We start from the raw sequence: 25,127 nt of genomic DNA on the forward strand, positions 1-25,127 counted from the left end.
TTTTTTTTACAATTTTCTGTTTTATTCAAGAAAAGCAAAGTCCATTTAAATACATATCCAAAACCAAAGCAAATGTAATTTTGATAATAAAAGTCGTCACCATCTCTAACCTTGTAAAACAGCCCAAAGGCAGCAAGTCAAACTGAAATGTCCCCTAAAAAAACCACAACCCTCCTTTCCCACAAATTAATCCGCCACTGGCAAGATTGGTCCAAACCAATCTTGACAAGTAGTGTGCCAAGTTATAGCGCTACTCATGACAGTGAGGGGCCATCACACTTAGAGGAAATACAATACTCCAGTTAATCAGTGTTTGGGGATAATCTTGCTGGTGTAAATCTATCCCAGTCTTGAACAAGAGCTACCCATTGTGGCAAACTGCACAGTGACTTCATGCTGAATGCCTGCAGTATACAGGCCTACAAGTCAGCAGGCCAGGGAGAAATCAGTAGAGGGAATTAAAAGGGAACACTGACCATACTGTGGGCAAGGCTGGCTGGCCTTTACTATGAGAGCAAGTACAGTACAGCTGGAATCCAAAACGAACTTAGCTCCAGGTCCAAACCTAAATGGAATGCTTGAAAAAGTCAAGAAAAAAGGCAGCTTGTTCCTGTGGAGCAATAAGGCAGTAGACTGGGTGGGAAGGACAATTCCCTCAGAATTTCACTGACCATGTAATAAAGACACAATTGATAGGCAAGCAGAGAAGAAGAACTGAGAGAACAAAATCTACACTGTCAGACTGTCTGCTTTTCCGCGGAGTAAGAACAGTGGCAAGTGAGTATCTCATCTTGACATTTCAAATTAAAGGTCATCACCAAGATTGCAACGGCACCATTAACTGAGGGATGGGGATGTACTGAAACAGTCAAGAGTCAGCAATTATGGACACAGCAGTTCCACTCTGTACCCACTGGACAATAGGAGCTGAAGAAATTTACATAATCACTTCTCTCTAGCTCTTCTAGTGTCTCACAAAGATGAGCAGATAAGTTCCCTTCACCATAAAGAAGGGGAATGAAATCTCCCATCTCCTTGAATGTTTCAGTAATTTCCCATTGTGCAGTAGTGGCACCGTTGATGACAAACAATAAATGTGTTAAGTCTTGAAAGTGCCACAAAAGTCTTTGTTCTTTTTGTTGCAGCAGACCAGTACAATATGGCAAAATTGTCAAGTGCAAGTGCCCGTTGATGACGACCCGACCGTGCTGTTCATCTTCTCAAGCCAAAATTAACCACATGAATTCCCGTCCTCCTCCTCTTTTATGAGAAAAAATGGTTTAACAGCCTTGTGGAAAAAGAGGAAGACTTTGACACCATAGAACCAGAAAGGAGTGTGGATTATTACAGCATTTTAATAACAGCACCTCTTTGACGTATCCTAGGTACATTCAAAAGGAGTACTCTGTCAGTGCGTGAATAATCCCAAAGAATCTATGTCCTTAACCCATAACTCTTAGAACCCTTAACTTTTTGAAGGTTGTTCTGCTGCCCTCTCAAGTTAATCTTGCAACTCTGTGTCACCTTACCATTCTGACTGCACAAAAATTCACAACCTCCCGTGTTATGAACTGCAGAGGTGGCATGAGCCAGAGAACTTCCCTTTCGCCGCCCCTCTCCCTAAGCGTTACAAACTGGCAAAAGCCACATGAAACAAAAATACACAGAGACATGAGGAACAGCCTCTGACAAACTCTGTACATTCCAGTTACTCGAAAAAGCCTTCCCGTAAAGGAAGATGTGCTCAAAGACCGCAATCTCTGCCTGGGGCGCTTCCCACAGCTCAATCCAGTTGTTAGCCAACGTCTTGCTGAAAGAAGAAACAAACTTCCAAAACCTTACAAAACAAAACCGCAACATCCTGGCGTTTTCCTGAGGTCACCAAGGGACTGGGATGCGCCTGTCCCAGCAGCTTCCATCTCCCGCCCAGGGCAAGTCACGGCGACAGGAGCAGGTGGCGGCATTACAACTCCGACTGCGAGCGGGAGATGCGAGGCCCCTTGCGGATCTCCTTCCGCTTCTCCTCTTTCTTCCTTCGCTTCTCTTCCTCCCGGAGAGCCTTCTGGAATGTGTCCGCACTGGGGAAAAACTGACAGGGAACAGGATGAGCTCAGCCACGTGGGAACAAAGAGACAGTTCTGCGCACAAGCCTCACAGTTAGCCAATTACACCTCCTCCTGCCACTTACACCTGTTTTTCATATCTGTAGTTTCAGGGACTTGGATTCAGGAGACATGAATTTGGCTTTAGATTATATAAGACCATCCACAATTAATGGGGATAGTCTTCTTGGATCTGCACGACTGCTGTGCGTTGGAAATGGCATCTCTATGGAAAAGGGGGTTCCCAATAATCACCAGAACAGAGAACTTATTAGGATTCCAAAGTCAACTCTTGATTATGTCATGGAGCTACCTGCAGAACCCTAGTCAAGTGCCTCAGTTACTTCTGTGAATAAAAGAAAGATAAAGAGGCTTTGTGCTGCAGTGTTGGACTAGGACCTGGGAGATCAGGGTTCACTGGGTGACCATAGACCAGTCTCTCATTCACAACTGAACTGACCTAACAGGGCTTTTGTGAGGATGACATGAGGTGTGTGTGTTTTTGCAGGGGGGGGGGGGGGAGAACCATGTACAATACTTCGAGATCCTTGGAGGAAAAGTGGAATATAAAATAAAATAAATAAATTCTGGCACTCTAAAAAAAACCCCCACAACTATGCCACACATATCTATGTCAGCAAACACTTTTATTTGCTAATAACATGTATGGCATTATTTGCAAATCTGCATTAGCAGGAACAAAAAACTAGGAAAGGTGTCAATAGGTACAGCTCTCATGTCCTGAGCTATGATAATGATTCTACCCAAAAACCTATTTCCAGGGGCAATCTGCTTTGCAAAGCAGCTAAATCAGTCCAGATATGAAAGAGACAGAGAAAGAAATAGGCATCTGCAGCTGCCTTTGATGCAACATGCATCAAGTACCAAACACAACTGAGCAGGGCCACTATGGGCAGCTGCAGGTGAGATTTCTGTGTGGCCAAGTTGAGCGCATGGTCAGTGCCTGCATCCAGCTGCAGTGCTGGGTTGTCACGTCAGAAGGGGAACTTCTACAGGTTGTGCAGGTGCGCTGGCTTCCCTTTTCAATTTCCCTTTGGAGGTAACAATATGAACTGTCAGCCAAACATGCAACCAAGTGTGCATTTTGCTGGCTGCACAAGATTTCCACACTGGAAGTTGCTGCGGAGAACAGAGTCACTATTACCAGCTAGTTGTGCCTAGGGATTACCACATATCCATCATGAAGCAGTGCTGCCCATTTCTTCCCTTGCCAAGTCCCAGAAAGGTGTCAGCAACCCAATGGCCAGAATAGGTAAAAACAGGCAGGGTGCACTAATGGCTTTATTATCTTACTTCAGAGTTGTCTGTTTTAAAGGGGTTCCGGTATTCTGGAGATTTCTCACTTATTCCAAGCTCTTGAGCCATCTGCGGAAGAAAAATAGTGAAGATCAGCTTCATTCACATGTCTTGTAATCTTCTCAACCCTCCTGCCTGCTTCTCAGTTCCTGAAACTACATCACCCGCCACTGAAGCTTCCCAGCCTCATTTGGTAGTTCAGTGCAAATTCCCCCAAATGTGAAAAAACTATCCCTCCCAAATTAAGGGTACTGCAAGTGCAAGAAGTTTTGATGTCCCTTGTGGGCTGAACCACTGATCTTGCAATTCATTCACTTGCTGTGTAAATAATCAGGGACCAGCATAGGCTACGCACAAAGGTAGCATGGCATAAAGGGTTGCTGTGAGCTAAAGCAGCCTATCAGAGACCAAGATGCAGAAATGTGCAGCCATACGGCTAATACGGGATTGCACATCACAGAACTCTGACATGGAAAACTTCCCTGCAGAAACTAGCATGTGACCATTGTGCAGATCCGTCATGCAGGTCAACAACGCATATATGCACCACCAAGGAAGTACAACAAGTGAATAGTAAGAGAACCCATACAAGTAATGCTGGCACAACGCCCCCCAAAGTAGAAGAATAGAAGCATAACCACCCCACCCCACTCATCATTCCCCCTCCTCCTCTTTTCTTCCTAATTGTTTAAAGCAGGTATAAGCAAACTTGGCCCTCCAGATGTTTTGGGACTACAATTCCCATCATCCCTGACCACTGGTCGTGTTAGCCAGGGATCATGGGAGTTGTAGTCCCAAAACATCTGGAGGGCCGAATTTGCCTATGGTTGGTTTAAACCAATTCATGAATCAAGAACTTACATACTGATCACTAATAATGAAACATGTAGATATTTTTCCACATTTATTATGCTATTTTTGTGATATACAAGTGACATGAGAAAACTTGGTATACTTATTTGTATAACATTATTCTTGTTTATAAAATCCAATAAATAAAGAAACAACACAGGTATGAATGGATTATACTATTGCTGAGAAGCAAAAATCATTACTACTCAGTGTGCACACTTAGTGTGAAATGCACATATAAGTCGTATTTTACCATCTTTATGCAAGCTTCATGCTAGTTCCTACACAAGAGCACCCTCCATATACAGATACTGAAACGACTGAAGCAACCCTTAGAATCTTGGTTTTCCTCAACTCATATTCCTTTATCCCATATCGCCAACCCATTATCAGAGGCCAACAACATCAGAGGAGAAGTCAAACCAGCACACCGCCTTACCAATCCGAGGACTTGTGAGTGCGGACCTTGGTCAAATACACCTGTCTGATTGCAGAAGCCAATTCCCCAGCGAATCAGGTTGTTCCAGTTGGAGTTGCGGTCAAAGTAATGGTGTACTATCTTGGGAAAACGCAGGACTACATCACCAAAAAATGCAGTGTTCTCCACCACATGGGAATATGCTAGAGGTAAAGAGCCACAAATGAGAAATCAGGAGTTTTGCCGCTGGTAGAGATCAGACAAATTCCATGAGAATAAACATGGAATCCAAATGCAGGCTGCTTACCAGCTCAACATACTCTAACCATTCCTATTGCTTATGTGAGTGAGGAGAAGGGAGGGCAGAACAGAATAGAACCACAGAGCCTAGGGCTTGCCGAACGGAAGGTTGGCGGTTCGAATCCCCACGACAGGGTAAGCTCCCGTTGTTCGGTCCCTGCCCCTGCCAACCTAGCAGTTCGAAAGCACGTCAAAGTGCAAGTAGATAAATAGGTACCACACTGGCGGGAAGGTAAACGGTCTTTCCGTGCGCTGCTCTGGTTCGCCAGAAGTGGCTTAGTCATGCTTGCCACATGACCCAGAAGCTGTCTGCGGACAAATGCCGGCTCCCTTGGCCTATAGAGCGAGATGAGCGCCGCAACCCCAGAGTTGTCCGCGACTGGACCTAACAGTCAGGGGTACCTTTACCTTTAATCTATATTAGTGATTGTACAGAAAAGGGTTTTGTATTTTATTCCAAGTTTATGAATACAGGAAAAGAGGGCTCAACCTTATGTACAGAGCATTTGAAAATAAAATATTGGTGGGACAGATTAATATGCTCACATCCATATCTGTGAACTTCAGAAATCCAGAAAGCAAGTTAGCAGCCCACAAATCTGGCAAGGAACCCAAAGTAGTGTGTCATTCAATCTGACATAATTTTTCCTACAGCTATTCAAAGGAAACAGGAGTCGCATAGTATTTTCAAAATTATAATAAGAGAATGAATTCCAGGTGGGTTCAGGCTACCTGTGATCAGTGCAAAGGAAAACTATTAAAACTATATCCTTCCCTTCATTACAGATATTGATGGCAGTAGCATTGTGGGTGGGGGGGAGGCTACTACTGCTCATTGTCTAAGTGGCTGGCATCAACAGTTTAAATGAGGATTTGATTCTGGAAATCTGCATGGCCAAAAAACACCAGCCAAAAGCACAAGGTAGGATACCTTAATATACTAAATCAGTACCTTGGGCAAAAGAATTGGAATCTCTGCTTCTCCACAGTTATGAAAATACAAGTGCCTACCATTTTCATGCTGCAATAGCTTGAAGTCTGGCTGCCCTCATAGGTTCAATTGCCCTTCCTTTTCCACTCTCTTAATTTTTCTTTGCTCAACAAACATTTTTTAAAAGTGACCGGAAACATAACCAGCCAGTCTCAAATTGCAAATTAATGTACCTATCTGGAGACAATGCAAATCTGCATACATTTAGTCCAGTCACAAAACCAAGGGTTCCAGTTGCAGATTCCGGCCAGGGGTGGGGAGAAACTGGCTATCAATCTGAATGAACCCACACGTCCCTGTTTAATGATACTGACCAGCCTTACGAGTGTTAACTTTCCATTATATGCACAGGCGAAATAATAAGATTCTGTTCTGCTTCATGTACCATATGCTATGTAGCCTCATTTGGCTCTGTTCCCATCCCAGGACCTTTGCAAATGTCAGAAATGATGACACACCAGAACAGAAGTGACAGGGGTGGCTAAGCAAGACTCGCCAAAATGGCAATGAGAGCTGTAATGCCAGAACAGCTCATTGTTACAAACTTAACGGCTACAGAATGATGGATGGAGAAATCGGGATTATAAAGCAAAGAGCTCCCACCATCCTTTAGCTTCTCATCCTGAGGGAACGGCCCATCTGGAGGGACATCTGCTGCTATAAGTACAGCCCGCGAGTCTTCAAGAACCTGCACATCACAACAGAAAGCAGACATGGTTGATATCAGCTCCTGCCAAAAACATCTCTTTCCCACACCTGTGCTGCCAGCAACAGCCTCTTCTCAGCCGCACACCCCCACCTCTTCTGCTTTGCTACAAATGCCCATCTGACACAGCCCTGACAGACGAGGAAACTTGGGGGAAATAACAACCTCAAAAGCCAGGAAACCAAATTGTGAAAATGAATATCCCAGCCCTTCAAAACACCTCACATCATTTTTGTGGAGGAACCAACAGCTGCAGTTCCTGGACCGAGCCTGGTTTCAACATGCTGGGCTGTAGCAAGCACAAAACACACAGGAACATTTGTGCTGCGACACAGTTACATCACACAGCACCAGGTGGAGGGCCACAGACAAACAGCAACTGTATGAAGCCACAACCACCTTCTCCATACGATGTGATGGTACCATCAATAAGCTGCAAATCACTTCTCAAGTACCTAGTCTAATATAATACCTCAGCTATTCATTTAAACCCAACCAAATACCAGCCCAGAAGAACAACTAAGATCTCATGCTGGTCCTGAATGTACAGACCCATTCACTGGGCAAATCTCCAGTGTAAGGCAATCTATTTTTACAGAGCAGGTGCTGAAAATGCTCTTCTACATACATACAGGCGGTGACCATTTTGCATGGGGTTCCATTCCTCGCTGCCATGCACATCAGCAGAGGTGCGCATAAACCCGTTCTGCCTCCATTCCATCCTTTTCTGGGTCCAAAAGGACCCATGCATCGGCAGTTGTGCATCAATTGGACACACCTAAAATGGTCACTACCTGCTTAGAACCCTTGTACCTATGGGACCGCCTCTCCTGGTATGCCCCACGGAGGACCTTAAGGTCCATAAATAGCAACACCCTAGAGGTCCCGGGCCCTAAGGGAGTTAGATTAGCCTCAACCAGAGCCAGGGCCTTTTCAACACTGGCTCCGGTCTGGTGGAACGCGCCGTCTCATGAGACCAGGGCCCTGCGGGATCTGATTTCTTTCCGCAGGGCCTGTAAGACAGAGTTGTTCCGCCTGGCCTTTGGCTTAGAAACAATTTGATTTCCTCCCCCCTCTTTCTTTTTTCCTTTCTCCTCCTGTGAAGAGGCTGCATCTTAATGTTTTAATGTTGTATTTTAATCTTGTTTTTAAGTTGTATTTTAATCAATTTGTTTTTATTACTAGTTGTTAGCTGCCCTGAGCCTGGTCTTGGCTGGGGAGGGCGGGGTATAAATAAAATTATTATTATTATTATTACTATTATTATTATTATTACTCTGCAGATGGAAGTGTAAGAAAGCACTTGGTGAGGGTGCCTAAGGTAAGGCCTAGACCATCCTAGGATATCTTCCCACAGTAGATTTAAAACCAGCAGACCCTAAGAGGTACCATCTCCCCTCCCCTCACAACCAATTGTGTCTGGAATGAGTGGCAGCTGCTACATTCACCAGCAATTCACTGGAATTGTGAGGTGGTCATAGTGCCAAGTCTCTGCCTCACCACCACCTCAACCTTTTCTAGTAAAGAGGCATTGTTGACTAAGACACTACACTATTCTTCTTAGGCCCCCCACACTGCTTTTAAGATTATCTAACACCCCATAACTAAAAATAAATAAATCCTGCGCTCTGTTAGGCAAGGCTCACTTTGAAAAGACCCTTGAGCATGATGTCTATGATCTTGTATTGTTGGTTCACATCGTTGAGCTCAATCAGGTTCTTCAACGCATTCATCTGGTCTTTGCGTTTCACTTCGAACAGCTTCTTATCTGAAACTTGGTCAAGGATACCATGTGCTACAGAACATCCAGACTCTTGCCCCATGTTCCCCTCCCCACAACCCACAGCACAATCCCAGCGTCTTTTTTGCCCTTCACCCTGGGGCATTGTTAGGTATATAAAAAGACTTGGGGACTTTGCATAAAATGTGTATATGCTAATTTCTATGTATGGATGATGGCTCTGAACCATTTTTTAAAAAGTTTTAAGTTTAAGAACAGAGAGGGAAGGCAATAGGAGATCTGGGGCCCACTCCATCAAAGTAGCCCTTACAAGGGACCAGGCTTCTTTTAACTACTGCATCCAGTTTCTTTGAGGAAAAGCCAATGACAATAAATAAAGTTTACGGAGACTGCAAAGAATATCTGCTCTCGGTGGCCTGGCAGCTGTAAACTAGAATCTATGGAGGATGACAGCATAAATCCAGAGGGAAATACAAATGACAAGGGTTCACATTACCAATTAAAAGCAAGGGAGAGTCAAGGAGAGAGAAAAATACAACCCCTCCTGAAACAGAAAGAGCAGAGAAACTTTTTGCCCAGAGGAAGAACCATGTGACGTGCCGTGCTGCAATCACCGTGTCAGCATAAAGAATCCATCTATTTCACAGTGATGTTTTCCAACTTGATGAAGATCATGTGAAGAATGGCTTTCATACGGGAGTATGGAGGGAAAAGTTGAGTGTGCTAGGAAGGAAGTGAAGCCTATTTGACATTACTGAGCCAGGATGAGATATCTCTCTCTCTCTCTCTTTTTAAGAGTGTTGGTATTGGGGTACATAGCTTATTTGGGAAGGACAAGGTCGTTATACTTCTCACACAGTACAACACTGCATATCTGTGAAAAATACACCAGGCCCAAGGGTGAAACGGTTGGTAATTCCTTTAAGAGTATTTGGGCAAGACGGGACATTTAGAATAAAAGGCATGCCTGACTTGCGGCCTCTTTGGCTCTGTCTTTGGAGACTTCACTAGCAAAATGAAGGTGCCAGACACACCTCTTTGGGGTAGGAGTTCCACAACTTAGGGGCTGCCACAGAGAATGTCTTATCCGCCATGCCACCCCCATCCCCAAGTCTCTGAAGGTGGAGGAACTACCAAGAGGGTCCCCTCTGCCTATCTTAGCAGCTGAAAGGGTCTGGAAGTTAGACAGCTGTGGATGCAAGAGAGGACTTTGCAGCGGTGGAGCGTCAACATTGGAATGCTCTTCCCAGGAGGTTCACCTGGCAGTGACTGATGTCCTTTTGTCACCAGGCAGAGACATTTTAATTCACATGGGCCTTTCAGATGAGCTTTTCCCAGCCTAGTGCTTCAGAATGCCCCTTGTGGTATCTATGCGTACCCTTTTGCAGTTTATATACTTTTACATGCACATGTACCAATCTACATGTTTTCCCAAGGCTTACAAATCCACTCCCTTTCTCCACCCTTGCTAAGCACAAAAGGGCCCCCTAACAAACAACACTCTCTCAGTTACACCCCACTTTCACAGACAAAAATCAAGGCAATGAAAGAAGGATACAGATTTCTAGTCCTGAATCAGGGGTTTTCTTCTCTGTGTCTGCCGTGACGCCTCTGGATAATATCAGCATAAAGAGAAAAGTGAAGGCTCGAAAATAATCCATCCTTAAAATCCTGGAATGGAAAGAAGGGGGGAAAGGGGAGGGAGAATACTTTCATCATTCTAATGATTGAGGTTAAAGCACAGAAACCTCTCCACTCTCACTACCTAATTTATATTCATTAACATAAGCAACTCCCCATGTGTAGGAGAAGACAACAAAGAAATAAAGAAACAGACACCACTGGCAGTAAATGGACAGTAAACCTCTCTCTCATAGGCAAAGTTTCAAGACTGAGCTTCAGCATACAGGTGGGCGCCCAACTACATTGAGAGGGCACCACATTGGCTACCTCCTTACTCATTTCACAGGCCACATCCTGACTTTAGCTGCATGCTCCAATCCACCCACTTCTTTACCAGCCTTGCAGCCAATCTGAAAGTTACTGTTTTCCCTGGCAATGAGGATATTTACTTGTGCTTCAGCATCGCCACAAACATCATTGTGTGCAAATCCAAACCACAGGTCTCACATCCACAATCTGATCAATATACAAAAACAGGCTTGAAATTTCCAGTCCATGAGTGGCTCAATATAGTAAAACAGAAATTGCGATTACCAGTAACTGCTGTTCTTTGGCCAAATCCCATACGAATCAGGCCAAATCTCAGAAATGCCTAGAACTTTGAGCATGAGGCTCTCCATCCCTCCCTTTAACTGGCATTTTGTCCACCAAGCTTGCCTGCCAAAAAACCTGTTCGGCTTCTTCCTAATGCTGCAGGTGTGCATCAATGGTATCTGCAGCCTTTAAACCAGGGAGGAGGGCTGGCTAAGTGACTGCACAACAGCAGTTTCCCAGTAAGCGTGCAATCCCACAAATGGGAGGACTATAGCATTCCCTACTGAGCAGAGAGAATAGAAGTCCATCACCCTGCAACACTGCTCTTCCAACCCTGGTTTAATTTCTGCCCTCAATGGCCATTGCATTCTGCTAGAGAAAACATCATGAGGCCACTTCCACTTTGCTGGCATACAGACAGCTGCAACTGAGACACATGTCTGCAGTGCTGAAGATGGCTGAGCTTCTTGTGGAGGATGTGTGAATCTCCAGAAATAATAAACCTAGCAAGGGTCTGGGAAGAAGCTCAAAAAGCTCTACTCCTTCTTGAACAGTCAATGAAATTTAGCACCTCTTCTTCTAAACTCACAAGTGCAATGCAAGTAAAAATCAAATGGCCGTATGGACATCTAATGAATGCAATTCACACTTCTGCTCATCTGAAGGATTTGAAAAGAGGATTGACAAAACTGTGGTTTGCTTAATGTGAAATGAATATGGTAGTAATTCCAAAATAGGCCTTAATGCAAAGCAGTTCTTATGCACCATCAAGAATTGCAGACCACAATGAAGCACAATCATTTCCATACACTTTTCTCACTGAGATGATTGTCTTCAAAACCGCAACCTTGATGGTGAGATAATCCATTAAACATGTTGCTACTGGTTCAGACTGTTTAGTCATCAATGGTGACAGAACATGAAGCATCCTCTTAGGCCAGGAAGTCTGAACAGGAGGAAGCCTGAGTCAATTCTGTAAGTTGCTTCATGCAATAAGAGAAACCTGATTAGCTTTCAACAGGAACAAAGTGAGCAGGAATTGCTGCCAGATGAATGTTAACGGAAGACTAGGTTATGAGAGTGCAGTGCTATTCCCTAACTGAAAAGATAATCCAGTACATAATGTACATTACAGAAATGTGCCGCATTGTGTCTAGACGGTTCCATGACATGTTGAATGTTGTGACGAACGCAAATCAAAGTGATCTGAAATGAAGTCAAAAAATGGTGCAATGACTCCATTTCTAACCACCTTTTTAAATCTTTGATGGTTCGTCTGTCTTCCTACATTCAGATTAAAATAACACACCAAAACATGGTTGAGGGGTTATCTCAGAAACATTTAGTCAGAACAGAAAAGGACAAAAAACGTGATATATAAGATATCAATAGGATTTATTTCCTAATGTGAATTGGCCGTGTGTTTCCACATTACTGCCTAAGTACTAAACTTGCTACCAAGTGTTGTGATCTCCATGACTCTGCTGGGGGCAGGATGTGATTGGCAGAGTGTGTCAAGAGGAGGAAGAAGATGATGACCCCAGGATGGAAGGTAGCAGCAGTTTGGGCAATGATGTAAAGGAGGAGCCTGACATACTGCCACTGGGCCCCAGTCTCAATTTGAGGGATGAGAATAGTTCAAGCAGTGATTTTGAGGAGGGCCCTCACCCAAAGCTGCTCTGGGGCCACCTGACACCACAGAGAGGGAGGGGGTGTCAAGGATGTCCTGACCCCATCCCTGGGGAAGAAGATTCCCCTAGGAGCAGAGGTGGCGGCTGGCAAATCAGGAGAGCAAGCCAGACAGGAGGGAGGAGATGGGCGAGGAAGGGGAATTGGAAGGGTGGATGGCAGGCACAAACAGACCCAGTTAAAACACACTTCTCACCCTCCCCTTCCGGGCTTATGAATTTGGCCACCCCTGCCCAATAACATTAAGGAAAATGGTTCCTACATGTAGATGACAATTTACAAAAATACCAGCAAGGCAATATGCCTTTATTGCTTAAAAAATGGCAAGATTTCCAATTACATGGAATGCTACAGTTTTATCAGTTATATGGGGATCAGAGTTACCTATTCATGGAAATAAATCCAAATAGGCTTTGACTTGTCCACAAAACATTTGCCTCCTGCGTTGACAAAGAGGGGATTATAGACTGCAGTAAGAATCCTAATTAAGTTGTGTGTTTTGAACACAACATGCTTTGGAGTATAAAGAGCTTATACCTCAGGAGACAGGTGCACCTACAGAGAACATGTTTTCATTATCTGTAGACATTTTTCCTACGTAAATTTATTCAAGATATTTAAGATTGGTTCCACCCATGCAATTACTATTGAGAAAATTATATTAGGTATACCCTACCATTATACAGAAAGAGTGTTTGCCCAGAGTAATATAGACTTATAGTTATCTTTTTAAAAGATTTACTATAAAAGAAACTGGGAGTATGACAACAGCAGACTTTTATTACTGGTTATAAATCTACTTTAGCTACAAGCACATCTCAGAGCACAGCTTAATTTAAGGACAAAAATAAAACAAAGACCTCTACCTGGTAATTCAAATAAAGGAATGTAGAACAACTTGTTCTGGCTATTGTGATGCTCACTAAACCACATCAGGCAAAGCCGTCAGTCAATGATCATCCAGAAATTTTTTCTATGAATCTTCTGCAGCAACATCACAATTGTGTTCTTCTCAGTTGAGTTTATCTGCAACACAAATTAAAATTGTTGAGGAAGAGCCCACCTATCAATACCAATGTTTTCCCTAAAGGCAAACTTTACCACACACAAGCTCAAATATATTAAAACTTGTGGGGCCAACCTAAATTTAGTGACATGGGATCCCTTCACTTCCACATCCCAAAAACTGAAACCTTGGGTAACAGTTTCTGCTTCAGCAATAAAAATCTACATTGATGGATTTCAAGAGAAAGTCCAGTCTCATCAACCTTTTACAGTAGACATATTCTAGAATATTCTAGAAAATATACTCTGCTAGAAAATTCTCTGGGGGTATTCTCCACAAACTGTAAATTCTAAAGTAAGAACTAGTTTTACAACCCACATTTCAAAAATCTTGTGAGGATAAAACAGGAATGAGGAAAGGTATGTATACCACCCTGAGCTCCTTGGAGAGAAGATGGGATATAAATGCAATAAAGACATAAACAAAAGCAACAAACAGGTATTATGCAAGCAAAGAGGCAAATGCAAATGAAAACCATTCAGCCTGGAACTGTAAACATCTGGTCATTTAGATACTTAAACAGTTGGTGCTAGAATTTGGAAAAGCTCTTGATTTATAAAGTTTTATTATATGTGGCTCCCAGGAATTTGAGATATTTTCCCAAGTAAGCACCCGCAGTGGTGGAAGACGCCTCCTGTCTGTTCCTGGGATTCCAACACAAATTTGGAAACAGATGGAGCTGGCTAGTGAGAGATCGGTTGGTCCACTGGGAGCTTACAGTCCAGACTGTGAAGTGAATGTTAAGTACCAATTACACTGTGCATAAAAGGACTTTCACAATGAGAAAATAATAGGTTTTATTCCATGAGCAATATCAAAGCAAGTTGTAGTGGCTGAAAGCTACAGACACGGATGAAAAATCCATTAAGCGGCATTAAATACTGTAAAGAGCATTCCGTGGCACAAGCTTATCTCAGGTACTTGCCATAGATAAGAGCATGCTCCTATTTTTATTTTGTTTTTACCTCCAAGAGAGCATGTTTGGTAAAGTAATGCAAAGATGCACCAGTATTCTTGACATTGTCGGGAATTTAGGATAGCCTTACAGCAACCAATGGCTACTAGGCTTGATGGCTATGTTCTGTCTCAGCTGTCAGAGGCAATATTTCCAAGGAAGATGATGAGGATGATGTGGATGATGATCAACGAAGTTTTCAGGGCAGTACACAACAGCATAAGAAGAGCTTCCTGGATCAGGCCAATTGGCCCAGTTAATCCAGCAACCTGTTCTCACAGTGGCCAGCCAGATACCTATGGGAATCCCACAAATGGGATATGAGCACAAGAGCACTCTACCCTCTTGTGGTTTCCAGCAAGTGGAACTCAAAAGCATTACTGCCTCCAACCACAGAGGCGGAACATAGTCATCATAGCTCATAGCCATCACCAATAGCCCTCTCCTCCATAAATTTGTATTTTGCAAGTTGGTGGCCATCATCTCCTCCGGTGGGAGCACGTTCAAAAGTTCAGCTATGAAGTAGTATTAGTCATAGTAGTGCCTTCATTTATCGTTCCTGAATCTTCCAACGTTCAGCTTTATCGGATGGCCACGAGTTCGAGTGTTGGGAACAGAGGGAAAAAAGCTTTTCTCCGTGCCACGCATTTTATAAACTTTATTTCTGGTTTACTTAAACAACTTATATACCATTTAGCTACAACAGACTAAGTTGTTTACAAAAATACAATACAACTGATGAGAATCAGTGAAGAAAGATATAAAATTAAACTACCATTAAAAGGCCTGCTGGAATAAAGTAAGTCCTGTCCAACTCTACCATTCTATGAATTGCATTTGCTATTATCTCCCGCTTCACTCAGTTTGACAAGGTCATTTTGGAGCTCTTCACAATCTCTCTTTGTTTCAGTGACCCTGAATAGTATATACAGAATACAGTAAGATGCAATACACACACAAAAATCAACACTTGAAGTCATACAATTATTCAACTAACAGAAAACAACAGAAAGTGCACTCCTATTAATACTTTCCTAGGAGCAAGCGCTACTGAACACAAAGGGACTTGGTTCCAAGGAAGCAAGCTCTTAAAATGTTTTTGCTATCCAGTTTTGTTTTCCAGATGTTATGATTATTGATTGCTATTTCCTTTTCTGATCTCCCCACAGCCCGATATTTACTTTGGTTCAGTACTTCTGTTTCAGAAATCCAACCTATTTCACTCCATCACAGCACAGCTGCGGCCCATCCACAGGTATTTTCCAGTCATGTTATCTGGGCAACGCTGAAGTTGATCAGATACCTTTCTAATTTGGGGTGGGACTGTGGCATTTACCAGCAGGGCTATTTTCCTTTATGAGAGTAGAAGCTGAAAATGTTGTATACCGCAACAGATGTACATGCCACCAGTAGCTTCCATGAGACAGAAGGAAAGGTGATATAATAGAAGATATCTGCCAAGACTTAAACCATGAGGAAAATGAAGTGGTGGCAATTGACAGTACTACTACGACCACCACAACCACCACTATATCATCTTTACTCTGCAGCGCAGGTTAAATGTGACACATAAATATTCCACTAGAGAGCCATGCTCAGTCCTGCCTCAGCTAACAAGACAGCAAATGACTACATACAGAGAAGTTAGACCCGCTCCACGAGAGGGGCTAATGGAAATCAGAGCAGCTTGCTGCTCTTAATTGGAGGGTTAGAGGAATTGCAGTTTGCTGCCAGGCTTTCTGGTTCACCAATTTTCCTATGGCTTCCTAACCATTATCCGTACAAAATAAAACAGGGCTGAAAGAGAAAGACACACCAGCCTTTCATCTTGAAGCTTTCAACATTTATATATAACCCTGCTCCAATCAAGCCTTTTCCTTTTTTCCAGTTCTCGTTATTCCACATACAGGGGCGGCGGCAGAAGGGGGGGCTCCTCCAAGAACATTGGCTTCTCTTAGCCGGTTTTAACAAATAAAGGAGAATAAAACCTAATTCCAATATAATTTAAACTTCTTAAGAAGAACTGAAAAGACTTTTAAAGGAGGCAGGTGAACTATAGCTGCATGATTAAGAGTAGAAAATCAAATTACTAGCCCAGTGTCATCATGCACTGACCCAAATGTTGCAGAGAAAATGCATATGTGTTTAAATCTTATGCATTCCAATAATTCCTCTGACTGTAATGGATTCAAGTGTGTAATACAAGGTAAAAGGTAAAGGTACCGCTGACTGTTAGGTTCAGTCGCGGACAACTCTGGGGTTGCGCGCTCATCTCGCTCTATAGGCTGAGGGAACTGGTGTTTGTCCGCAGACAGTTTTTCCGGGTCACGTGGCCAGCATGACTAAGCCGCTTCTGGCGAACCAGAGCAGCGGATGGAAATGCTGTTTACCAGGGTACATGTTCATACAAAACTGACAAAATGGGCAACGGTCAGGTACTAGACCTCTCCATTCAGCATCTTAGCCAAAAAACCTTTTGTTCAATTGACCTCTTCAAGTTCTGCCTGCACAATGAACAAGATGCCATCAAGGATGCCAGGAACAATGAACGAGATATTCAAGTCTATTTGCTTTGCTTGGCGTTCGCAATTTCCATCGTGCAATGCAAACAGTGCTTCAGAATCCTGACTGTGCATCACGATCCTATGAATATTTACTCAGAACTGAGTCCCGCCCTATTGAGTGGGACAAGTCTGAACCCAGCAACCTAAATATTAAGGCTATGTATTGTGCTAATGCTAGGCCATGCCAATGCAAAAATGTGGTGCTGCCGATTAGCTGGCCTTTGTTTTATAAGGCTTATACACCTTCATTTTGAAAGCTCAAAAGCCAGCGTTAGCAAGTTCTGGTGGCCATTATGCCTCCCACCTAAGCTCCCTGCTGCAATCCATGTCTTCGCCTACTCGCTTCTCCTGTGCACGGCAGGACAATACTAGAATTCCATTTGCTGCGGCAGGCAGCAGGCAACCTGATGCTCAAAGTAACTTGTGGAGCAGCAGAGGCTCTCTTGGCACTGCTGAGGTTTTCCCAGGAGACAAGCTGGATCTCAGGTGGAGATTGACTCAGCAACCCCTACCAGGTTTGGATCTGGGGAGATATAGGTTCAAATGCCCACTTCGCCATGAAGCTTATTGGGCAGCCTTGGGCATAAGCACTTTCTCTCAGCCTAAAAAAATGATAGCAAAGAGTTGTTCTGAAGATAAATTAAGAATTTGCAGAGCACTCTGTGCACCTGAAGGTTTCCACAGAACCTTTTACAAGTTGGGTTGGGCAGAGCTAGAAGAGAAAAGCTTCTATTTCAACAATCTGGGGGTGGAGGAGAGAAGAGTCACCGCTTCCCAGTGCTCAGAGGGTAAACATCCAATTTATTTGCGTTTACCCCCGGGGGCATTCTGAAAAGCTCAGCTATCAGACTGTCATCTGCACACTGCTATTCTATCAATTAGGAAGCGGTGAGCAACACAAAAGTAGGACATAAACCTGTCAGAATATAGGTTACGAAGGATTTGAGAAAGCACCATCAAGTGCCCTTATCTTTTGCAGCCTCCTTTCCCAACGCAAATGCAAAGAACACAAGAGAAGGAAAGATGAGCACCATGGGGTATCCTTTAGGGGTGCATTGAATGCTCAGTGCTCCTTGCAGATCTGGAAAGGGTGCCCCGGGAGGGGAATATATGTGAGGAGGAGATCAAGACACAGCAATTGTATACAAGATTTAATATCCAACTACAGAAGCAGCAGCATGTTTTATAAGAACAATCTGTTTCACACACTGAAAAATATGTCTGAGAATTCATTCACTGGAGCAAATCCAGAATCATATCTGTAACAAAATATCTCGTCATTTGCAAACATTAAACTGAAGCACTGTAAAAAAAATCACTTTGGATTCTGCTTCTTTCTGCAGTATTCAGCGGGCAGCCACTGGTAGGATCCAGGCATGCTATTCTATATTAGCAGCATACCACATATCCAGGATGAGAGGCAGAATATAATAAAACATCATAAGCATATTAGCAACATGGCAGATGCAGCTACACACAAAAGCCAAAGCTCAAAACCAAAACCCTCCAAAGGGCTTAGCTACATGAAGGGTAAATATGATGCCCTCCAAATATTGTTGGGCTCCAGTCCCCATCATAATTCACCTTTGGTCGTGCTGGCTCTGGCTGATGAGAGCAACAGTCTAAGAACAGACTGAGGCCACAATACTGGATACCCCTGGATATACTGCCCCAAATAGGCAGGAGGGTGGCATAGTGAATACATCATTATCACACTGCAATCTTGTACATGTCTTCTCATAAGTAATCTCCGTTGACTTTGAATGGGACTTACTCCTAGGTGAGTGTTTATTAGACCACAGCCTTGGTCTAGGGTTTGGGATAAGGCAGGCATCCCCAACCTGCGGCCCTCCAGATGTTTTGGCCTACAACTCCCATGATCCCTAGCTAGCAGGACCAGTGGTCAGGGATGATGGGGATTGTAGTCCAAAACATTCTTCTCTTATAATATTGCGTTCTTATAATATGTAATCAAAGTAGCACCAGGCGAAGAAGCTCCGTGTCAGAAGCAAGTTCCATTCGTTGTGCAGCCATGTAGACAAGACATGAAGCAGAAAAGAATAAAGAGTGGAGGCAAATATAACAAGGCAGTAAGAGGTATAGTTTCCTCAACAGAGGGTAGGACAATCCGCTTCCAGGCTTAATTCAAAGTGCTGGGTTTGACCTTTGAAATTCTGCATAGCATAGAACCTTCAGATCTAAATGAATGCCGTTTCCCATACATACAAGCCCATGCCCAAAGATCATTACTGAAGGCCTTTCTACAATCACCAATGCAAACAGAAGTGTGCAAGATTACGATGATGAAAAGAGCCTTCTCAGTGGTGGCCCTGTATTATGAAACACTATGCCTAGAAGAGGCGCATCTGGCACATATGTTGATAGCCTTTCAGTGCCAAGGAAAAACAACTTCTATTCTCCCAGGTCTTTCAACATCCTCTCATTCTTAATTAATATTATTAGTATACATCTACATTCATTGGGGCTGTCTTGCTCTTTGCTCTTATGTTTTTAGCTCTTACGAGGTGGTTTCTGCTCTCCATGTGACAAGGTGAATTTGAGTGTAATGGTTATTAGATATAAACAATCTGTGCAGTTTGGGAATGTGTTGCATTTATATTGAATTATTTGTATTTTATCATTTTGTAACTTTTTGTTGCACATTGTCCAGAGATCAGTGTTACGGGGCGATTATCAAATGCTAAATAATAGTAAATCCAATAGTTAATCTGTAAGAGGATCCACATGGAATCACTGGTGTTGGCTTCAAGAGTCAAATGACATACCTACAGGCAATAAAGAGAGTTGCAAAGGTCACGTTCAAGTTCAACAGTAAAGAATAGCAAGAGTGTCTTGAACATAAATTTCATGGGAAGTAAATGTTTAATGGAGTTACAAGTATAATTAAGGTTTTAAGGCTGCAATCCTACAAACACTGGAAGCCAGCTCCATTGCAAGTAAATAACAGGATCAACACAAATGCCACACTATAGTCACTATCAGAGAACTAAAAGAGACACTATGGTTTAAGTTGACAAATTTGGGGGGGAAAACTAGTTTAATGCAATATGCCATAGGAAAAGTCATTCATGTAGTGCAAGGAGGTGTGTGTGAGAGAGCACAGCAGTTACAGCAACCGATTCGGGGGCTTTGCAGATTCATCCACCCCAAAAACTTAATCTGCAGGCAACCTCATGTTCCAAAATCATCTAACACAGTATCAAACAAGGCCCCTAACCTTGGAGCTTGTCATAGTGATGGCAGTAGCTTCTTCATGCCTCAATTTACTTCTGTAGAAAGATATGTTTTTAAACATGCATGCTAAAGAAGCTGTCAAAACCAACCTCAACCCTTTATTACTTATTGTCCATGCAAGTGACCTGCTTTCAAAAACAACATCCAGATATTCCCCCTCTGGCATCTGTGATAAATGGTATTGGATTCCAGAGAGAAACAAGGGTATGTCTAGATTCAGGGCCTTTCTATTCTAGACCCTCCTAGGGTATTGTTTGTTATATGCTCAACTTGACCAAAAAAAACCCCCAACAACCTAAATTTGCAACTACTGGGGTTGGTATTCAGCTAACTTGGACTCAGAGTAGATCCACTAAAATGAACCTTAGTTAATTAATTTCAATGGGTCGGCTCTTGAGTAAAATTTAGGTGCATACTATTCCAGTTTCCCCAAATATCTGCAAAATGAGAGCTTTTCAGAATGTGTGACAAATATGTGTAGAGCTCTTAAACCTTTTTTTAAAAAAAATGTTTCAGATAATCCCAAAAAATAATATATAAAATGTTGCAGGACTGAACTTGTATAGCAGCTACTAGATAACATGAGAAGAGTTTGTGGTGCTAACTAAAAAACGGGCAAAATATTTTTCCTCTCTCTTACCAACACAGAAAATGATTCATTTTGCATTTTGTGCGTCTATATAAAATCAAGATCAAGGTGAAAACCCTTTTGCTGCTTAGTCCTGGGACTCAGGATGCGATGGGTAGTAGGTACCCGACATCAAGAACCTTTTTATAAAGCCGGAGGAAATGCGGGCCTGCTGATCAGGGAAGACGAAAAGTGCAAAAGACCCGAACAGACACCGAGCAGAGGAGAGCTTTGCACCTTAATTCACCACCAAAATCATCATTACTAAGGTGTAGACCAGAGCACCTTCCTCCATTAGTTTAGAATGACTGCTGTGACACGATCCTCTTTCTTTGTGGCATCGATCACGATCATTCCGCAGCTATTTCTTGCGAGGGGCGTCTCACCAGCGGACAGCATGAGCTACGTAGTGATTAAATACATCTCCGTGGTCTAGTTTAACACGCCGGAGGACCTTGCTCCCGGAAGGGCGCGACGCCGGCAACCCCCCGCGCGCTCCCCCAAGTTTGCAGAGACAAGTTCTCGGCCGCCTCGCTCAGCCTGCCTACGCGAGCAGCGAAGAAAGCGAGGGCGATCCGCACTCGCTCCCCGCAGCCGCGCGGTCCTTCCCGATTCCAGGCAGCGGATCGCCCAAGCGCGCGCTCTCCCGCGGATACGGGGCTGCAGCAGGAGTCCGATCCCCGCCACCTGCTGCTGCCGCCGCCGCCCCCCTCCCTGGTCTATCCACCGGGGCTCCCGGGACCTCACGCTTCCTCGGGGCCTGGCTCTCCCGAAGGACTTCGGCGTTTCCATTCTCGCCCTCCTCCTCCTCCTTCTCCCTCGGCTGCATTTGCAGGATCGGAAGCGCTCAGAACTACGGAGCAGTTTGCTGCCAGCCTGGCAGTTTGCAGGCAGCGCGATCTGGGGCTCGGTAAAGCCAACCCGCCCGTCGAGAAGCAGCTTGGGATCGCACGGGGTGGAAGCTGCCCGCTTCCTCGCTCTCGAGCCCCTGGGAAGGAACCTCACCTGCATTGCCCGGAAAAGGGCACCCGGCGTCTCCAGTCGCCCGAGCAGCAGCAGCAGCTCACTCTGGCGAGGCTGTCATGCTGGAGCCGCTCTTCCTTTTCCCGGCAGCTTTCCCCAGCGGACTGGCCTCGCTTGCTAAGCAAACCAGCATGCCCTGCACGGGCGCGTCATTTCCTCCGTGCGCTTCCCAGAGGCCTCTGTTTTGTAGTTCTTCCAGCTTGGTAGATCTCTCCCCATCACCACGCTTACTGAGCTGTAAGCAGGGGAAACAGCCACGTTTACTAATAGGGGGGATGCCAGGTGCTGATTTGCATGGTGGGTGGTGAATTTTAAAAAACCAGAAACCCACACACAGAATTTCGGGAGCAATTACTGTACTGCACATACTGGGAGAAGCAGCGTGTAAATCATAATAAGCATTGAAAGGCAATTAGAGGAGTTCTTTAGACTGCGCGCAAGTTTGGTCCGGGGAAGCGGGGTGAGCGCAGGAAGCAATTAGTGATTAATGAGAACACCTGCTTGCTGTTTAATCAGTTGCAATAATAATTAGCAAGCACAGGTACTCTGTCTCTGTTATAAATATGAAGGACGCTGCTACCAATATCCATCTGGCTTGACTGGGACATGAGAGGTGCCTCGCTTTACAAGACCCACAAATTGCATGATCACAGCAGGCAAAAAAAAGTGCATTGCTGGACGTTACTCCCAAAGTAAGACATGTTGAGGTCACTGGGATTTACCCGTAGGTGAGTGAGAATAGGATTTCCAGCCTTTCCAGTCACTTATGAGCAATAAATTATTAAATTTTATTTGTTGCTTTTTTAAATTAGAGACTTGGAAGTGATTATGTTTCACTCAACCACAAGATGAGCACCAAAACCACAATTCCCAATCATAGCTAAGACCAGCTGCCTGAGTGAAGAGGAATGTCCTATTACCAAATGCAAAAAGCAAGCAATGCTTTGCACTTAACGGGTCTATCACCCTCTGAGCACTCCTAGGAGCTGCACATGGGAAATGGTCTCAAATGACCATTGTAGGTTTTAGGTAGGTTCATACAAAGAGAGGTAGTCCTTGAGATACTGGAATCTTGAGCGGTGTAAGACTTTAAGAGGTCAAAGCCAGCACTTTGGAAAATGCAATTAGCACACTTACCTAAATAACTTTCTCGAAGCTTTCTTGACTGTCTCAGGGAAACAAACCAGCAATATCTTGTTCCCAGAGCACTTAGGTCATTTTTGTTCATCTCCAATGCATCCATTGTGCTTCAAATTACTGTGCATTACATGTCTCAGCGCTACATCTTACATGCACCCATTGGGCTAGTCCCCGTGGCATCGCAAGTGATACATAACACAACCCTTTATTCCTTTTATAAACATATTTTATAATTGGTTTAGAACCTGAGCAGAGTGCTAACTACATAGCAGAAAATTGGATCAAACTGTGAAATGTTACCCTACATGCAAATTCCTTATCTCAGTAATTTCTTTAATCAGTAGATTAATCAAGATAATCAGTTTTACTGAATATTTGGCAGGGCTTATTTTAATTATTTGGGCATAGAAGTTACAGGCATACTTCATAATTTTTTAAGGCTACTTTTGTTTTGGCGTGCTAATGTAGTAGGGAAGATGATAATGAAAATAAGATGGCCTTTCCCAATAATTAGTGAAGATTTTTGTCTATGGAATCGTACATTATCTAAAACAAGCAAATGCAATTAAATATAAATGATTTAATTAAAATCATTAAGATTTGACAGGCTTGTAAAAATACATTAAGGGGCAACCATTCCAGCAAGTAAGTTTATTCAAGTATGAAATCTTGTAGTGTAATGCTCCCCTTTTTGTATTTGTCACAATGGGCCTTTAATTTATGTGCACTGCTGCAGTAGTCATACACTTCTCTCAAGGGATAAATCCCCATTTTTTTCAAAAAAACACTTTCTTACATTCTTGATAATGTTGATCTTCTCAAGTTCGGAAGCATGGAAGACAAATAACTGTTTGATTCTTTTCAAAAGATTTTTCTTATGCTAATCCTGCCTTACGTCGTCAGACCATTGGACGATCTAACTCAGCAACCTGATGCCCTCCAGATGCCGCTAGACTCCATTTCCCCTCAGCCCCAGCAAACATAGCCATTAGTGAGGGATGATGGGAATTGTAGTCCAACATATGAGGGGCACCAGACTTTACAACCTTGTCTACACTGACTTGCAACAGCTGCCCAGGGGCTCAGACAGGTCTCTCCTAGCCCTACCTGAAGATGCCAGAGCTTGAACCTTGGACCTTCGGCATGCAAAGGAGATCCTCTACCAATGAGCTACAGGCCTTTCTTCTATATATTCATGTCCTTCTTGCTGAGCTCGCCATTTTCAGTTGATCAGTACAGCTAGGATTCACATTCCTCTACAGTCACCCCCAACATTCTGGTTAATTTTATTTCCTTGATAGACTACTCTTGTATCTTTCTTGTTGGCTTCCTGCTTCTATTCTTAGCCCTCTTCTGCTGTTATCTGTCCTATTTCCCACTTGCCATTCAGATTGTTTCACTCCTTGATACTGCCTAATTCTCTAGTTTTCACTTGACCAGTCTCTTTGTTACACCTAAGATTACCCTTTGAGTTGCACCTGGGGCCTTTCTCTTGCCGCTCTGTGCTGTGAAAGTGCCCTTCCGCTTAGCAGCAGGCATGCCTCTCCTGATCATCCTTTCTTTTATATTACCTCCCTTTCCTTGCAGTGTGTCTTGTCTTTGATTAGGTTGTAAGCCTTTGGTTGTATTGTAAACATATGGGGCAGTGGCTGTTTCACTCCTGCCTTTTCTGTATAGTGGTTTTAGAGATTTTATACATACAGGTAACCTATATAACTCCTGAAGCATCAGGCAATAATGTTTTGTTAAATGAAAGGCAGAACACCCTTTCAACATATTAAAAAATGCTACAATGACTACAATTTGAGCAACACAATGTGGGTGCATCCTATTACGATCTATCACTATAGATTTTCCCAGTAGTCACATTTGAGAATCAGCCCTTAGAGGGAAGATTTCAGAGAATGCTCAGCTATTGTACCAAAAGGGTTCAGAGCACTGTTACTGTTGCTATTGCCAACCGTGTGTGTGTGTGTAAAAAACAAATGAGTGCTGACTTTGAATTTGGCTAGATATAGTAAAACCCTTGATCCACAAAAGCTTTCTCTTAACATGGTATCATTTTGTATTAACCAAAACAATGATTCATGGCATCTGAATATTAAGAAGGTGATGCGTAAAGTAGCAAAATAGATTATTTACTGAGGTCAAGCACTTACTGAA

The 25,127-nt window shown here is 43.4% G+C and overlaps 1 protein-coding gene across 1 annotated transcript; it reads right to left on the bottom strand.

Annotated features, from left to right (window-relative positions):
• On the bottom strand, positions 1-24,940 carry CCDC134 (coiled-coil domain containing 134). The gene is made up of 9 exons (XM_083400394.1): positions 22,962-24,940; positions 21,807-22,059; positions 13,200-13,359; positions 9,986-10,098; positions 8,333-8,454; positions 6,584-6,668; positions 4,711-4,892; positions 3,417-3,488; positions 1-2,089 (listed from the first exon to the last, which is right to left on the bottom strand). Exons 4-9 carry the CDS (start codon positions 10,086-10,088, stop codon positions 1,964-1,966), a joined length of 690 nt encoding a protein of 229 aa, XP_083256520.1. The 5' UTR covers positions 10,089-10,098; positions 13,200-13,359; positions 21,807-22,059; positions 22,962-24,940; the 3' UTR covers positions 1-1,963.
• Positions 24,941-25,127: the final 187 nt, after the last annotated feature.

This window comes from Podarcis tiliguerta (assembly GCF_965153285.1).
Source record: "Podarcis tiliguerta genome assembly, chromosome: 10".
In the NCBI taxonomy this organism is placed as follows: Eukaryota; Metazoa; Chordata; class Lepidosauria; order Squamata; family Lacertidae; genus Podarcis; species Podarcis tiliguerta.

Excerpts from the sequence above, each read along its gene's own strand:
- CCDC134 (XM_083400394.1), bottom strand. The coding sequence starts at position 10,088 with ATGGATTATTTTCGAGCCTTCACTTTTCTCTTTATGCTGATATTATCC. Across the intron at positions 8,455-9,985 it reads TGATTCAGGACTAGAAATCT|ATAAGAAGCTGTTCGAAGTG; the intron begins GTATCCTTCTTT and ends ACCAAGTTTCAG. Across the intron at positions 2,090-3,416 it reads TTAAAACAGACAACTCTGAA|TTTTTCCCCAGTGCGGACAC; the intron begins GTAAGATAATAA and ends GTTCCCTGTCAG.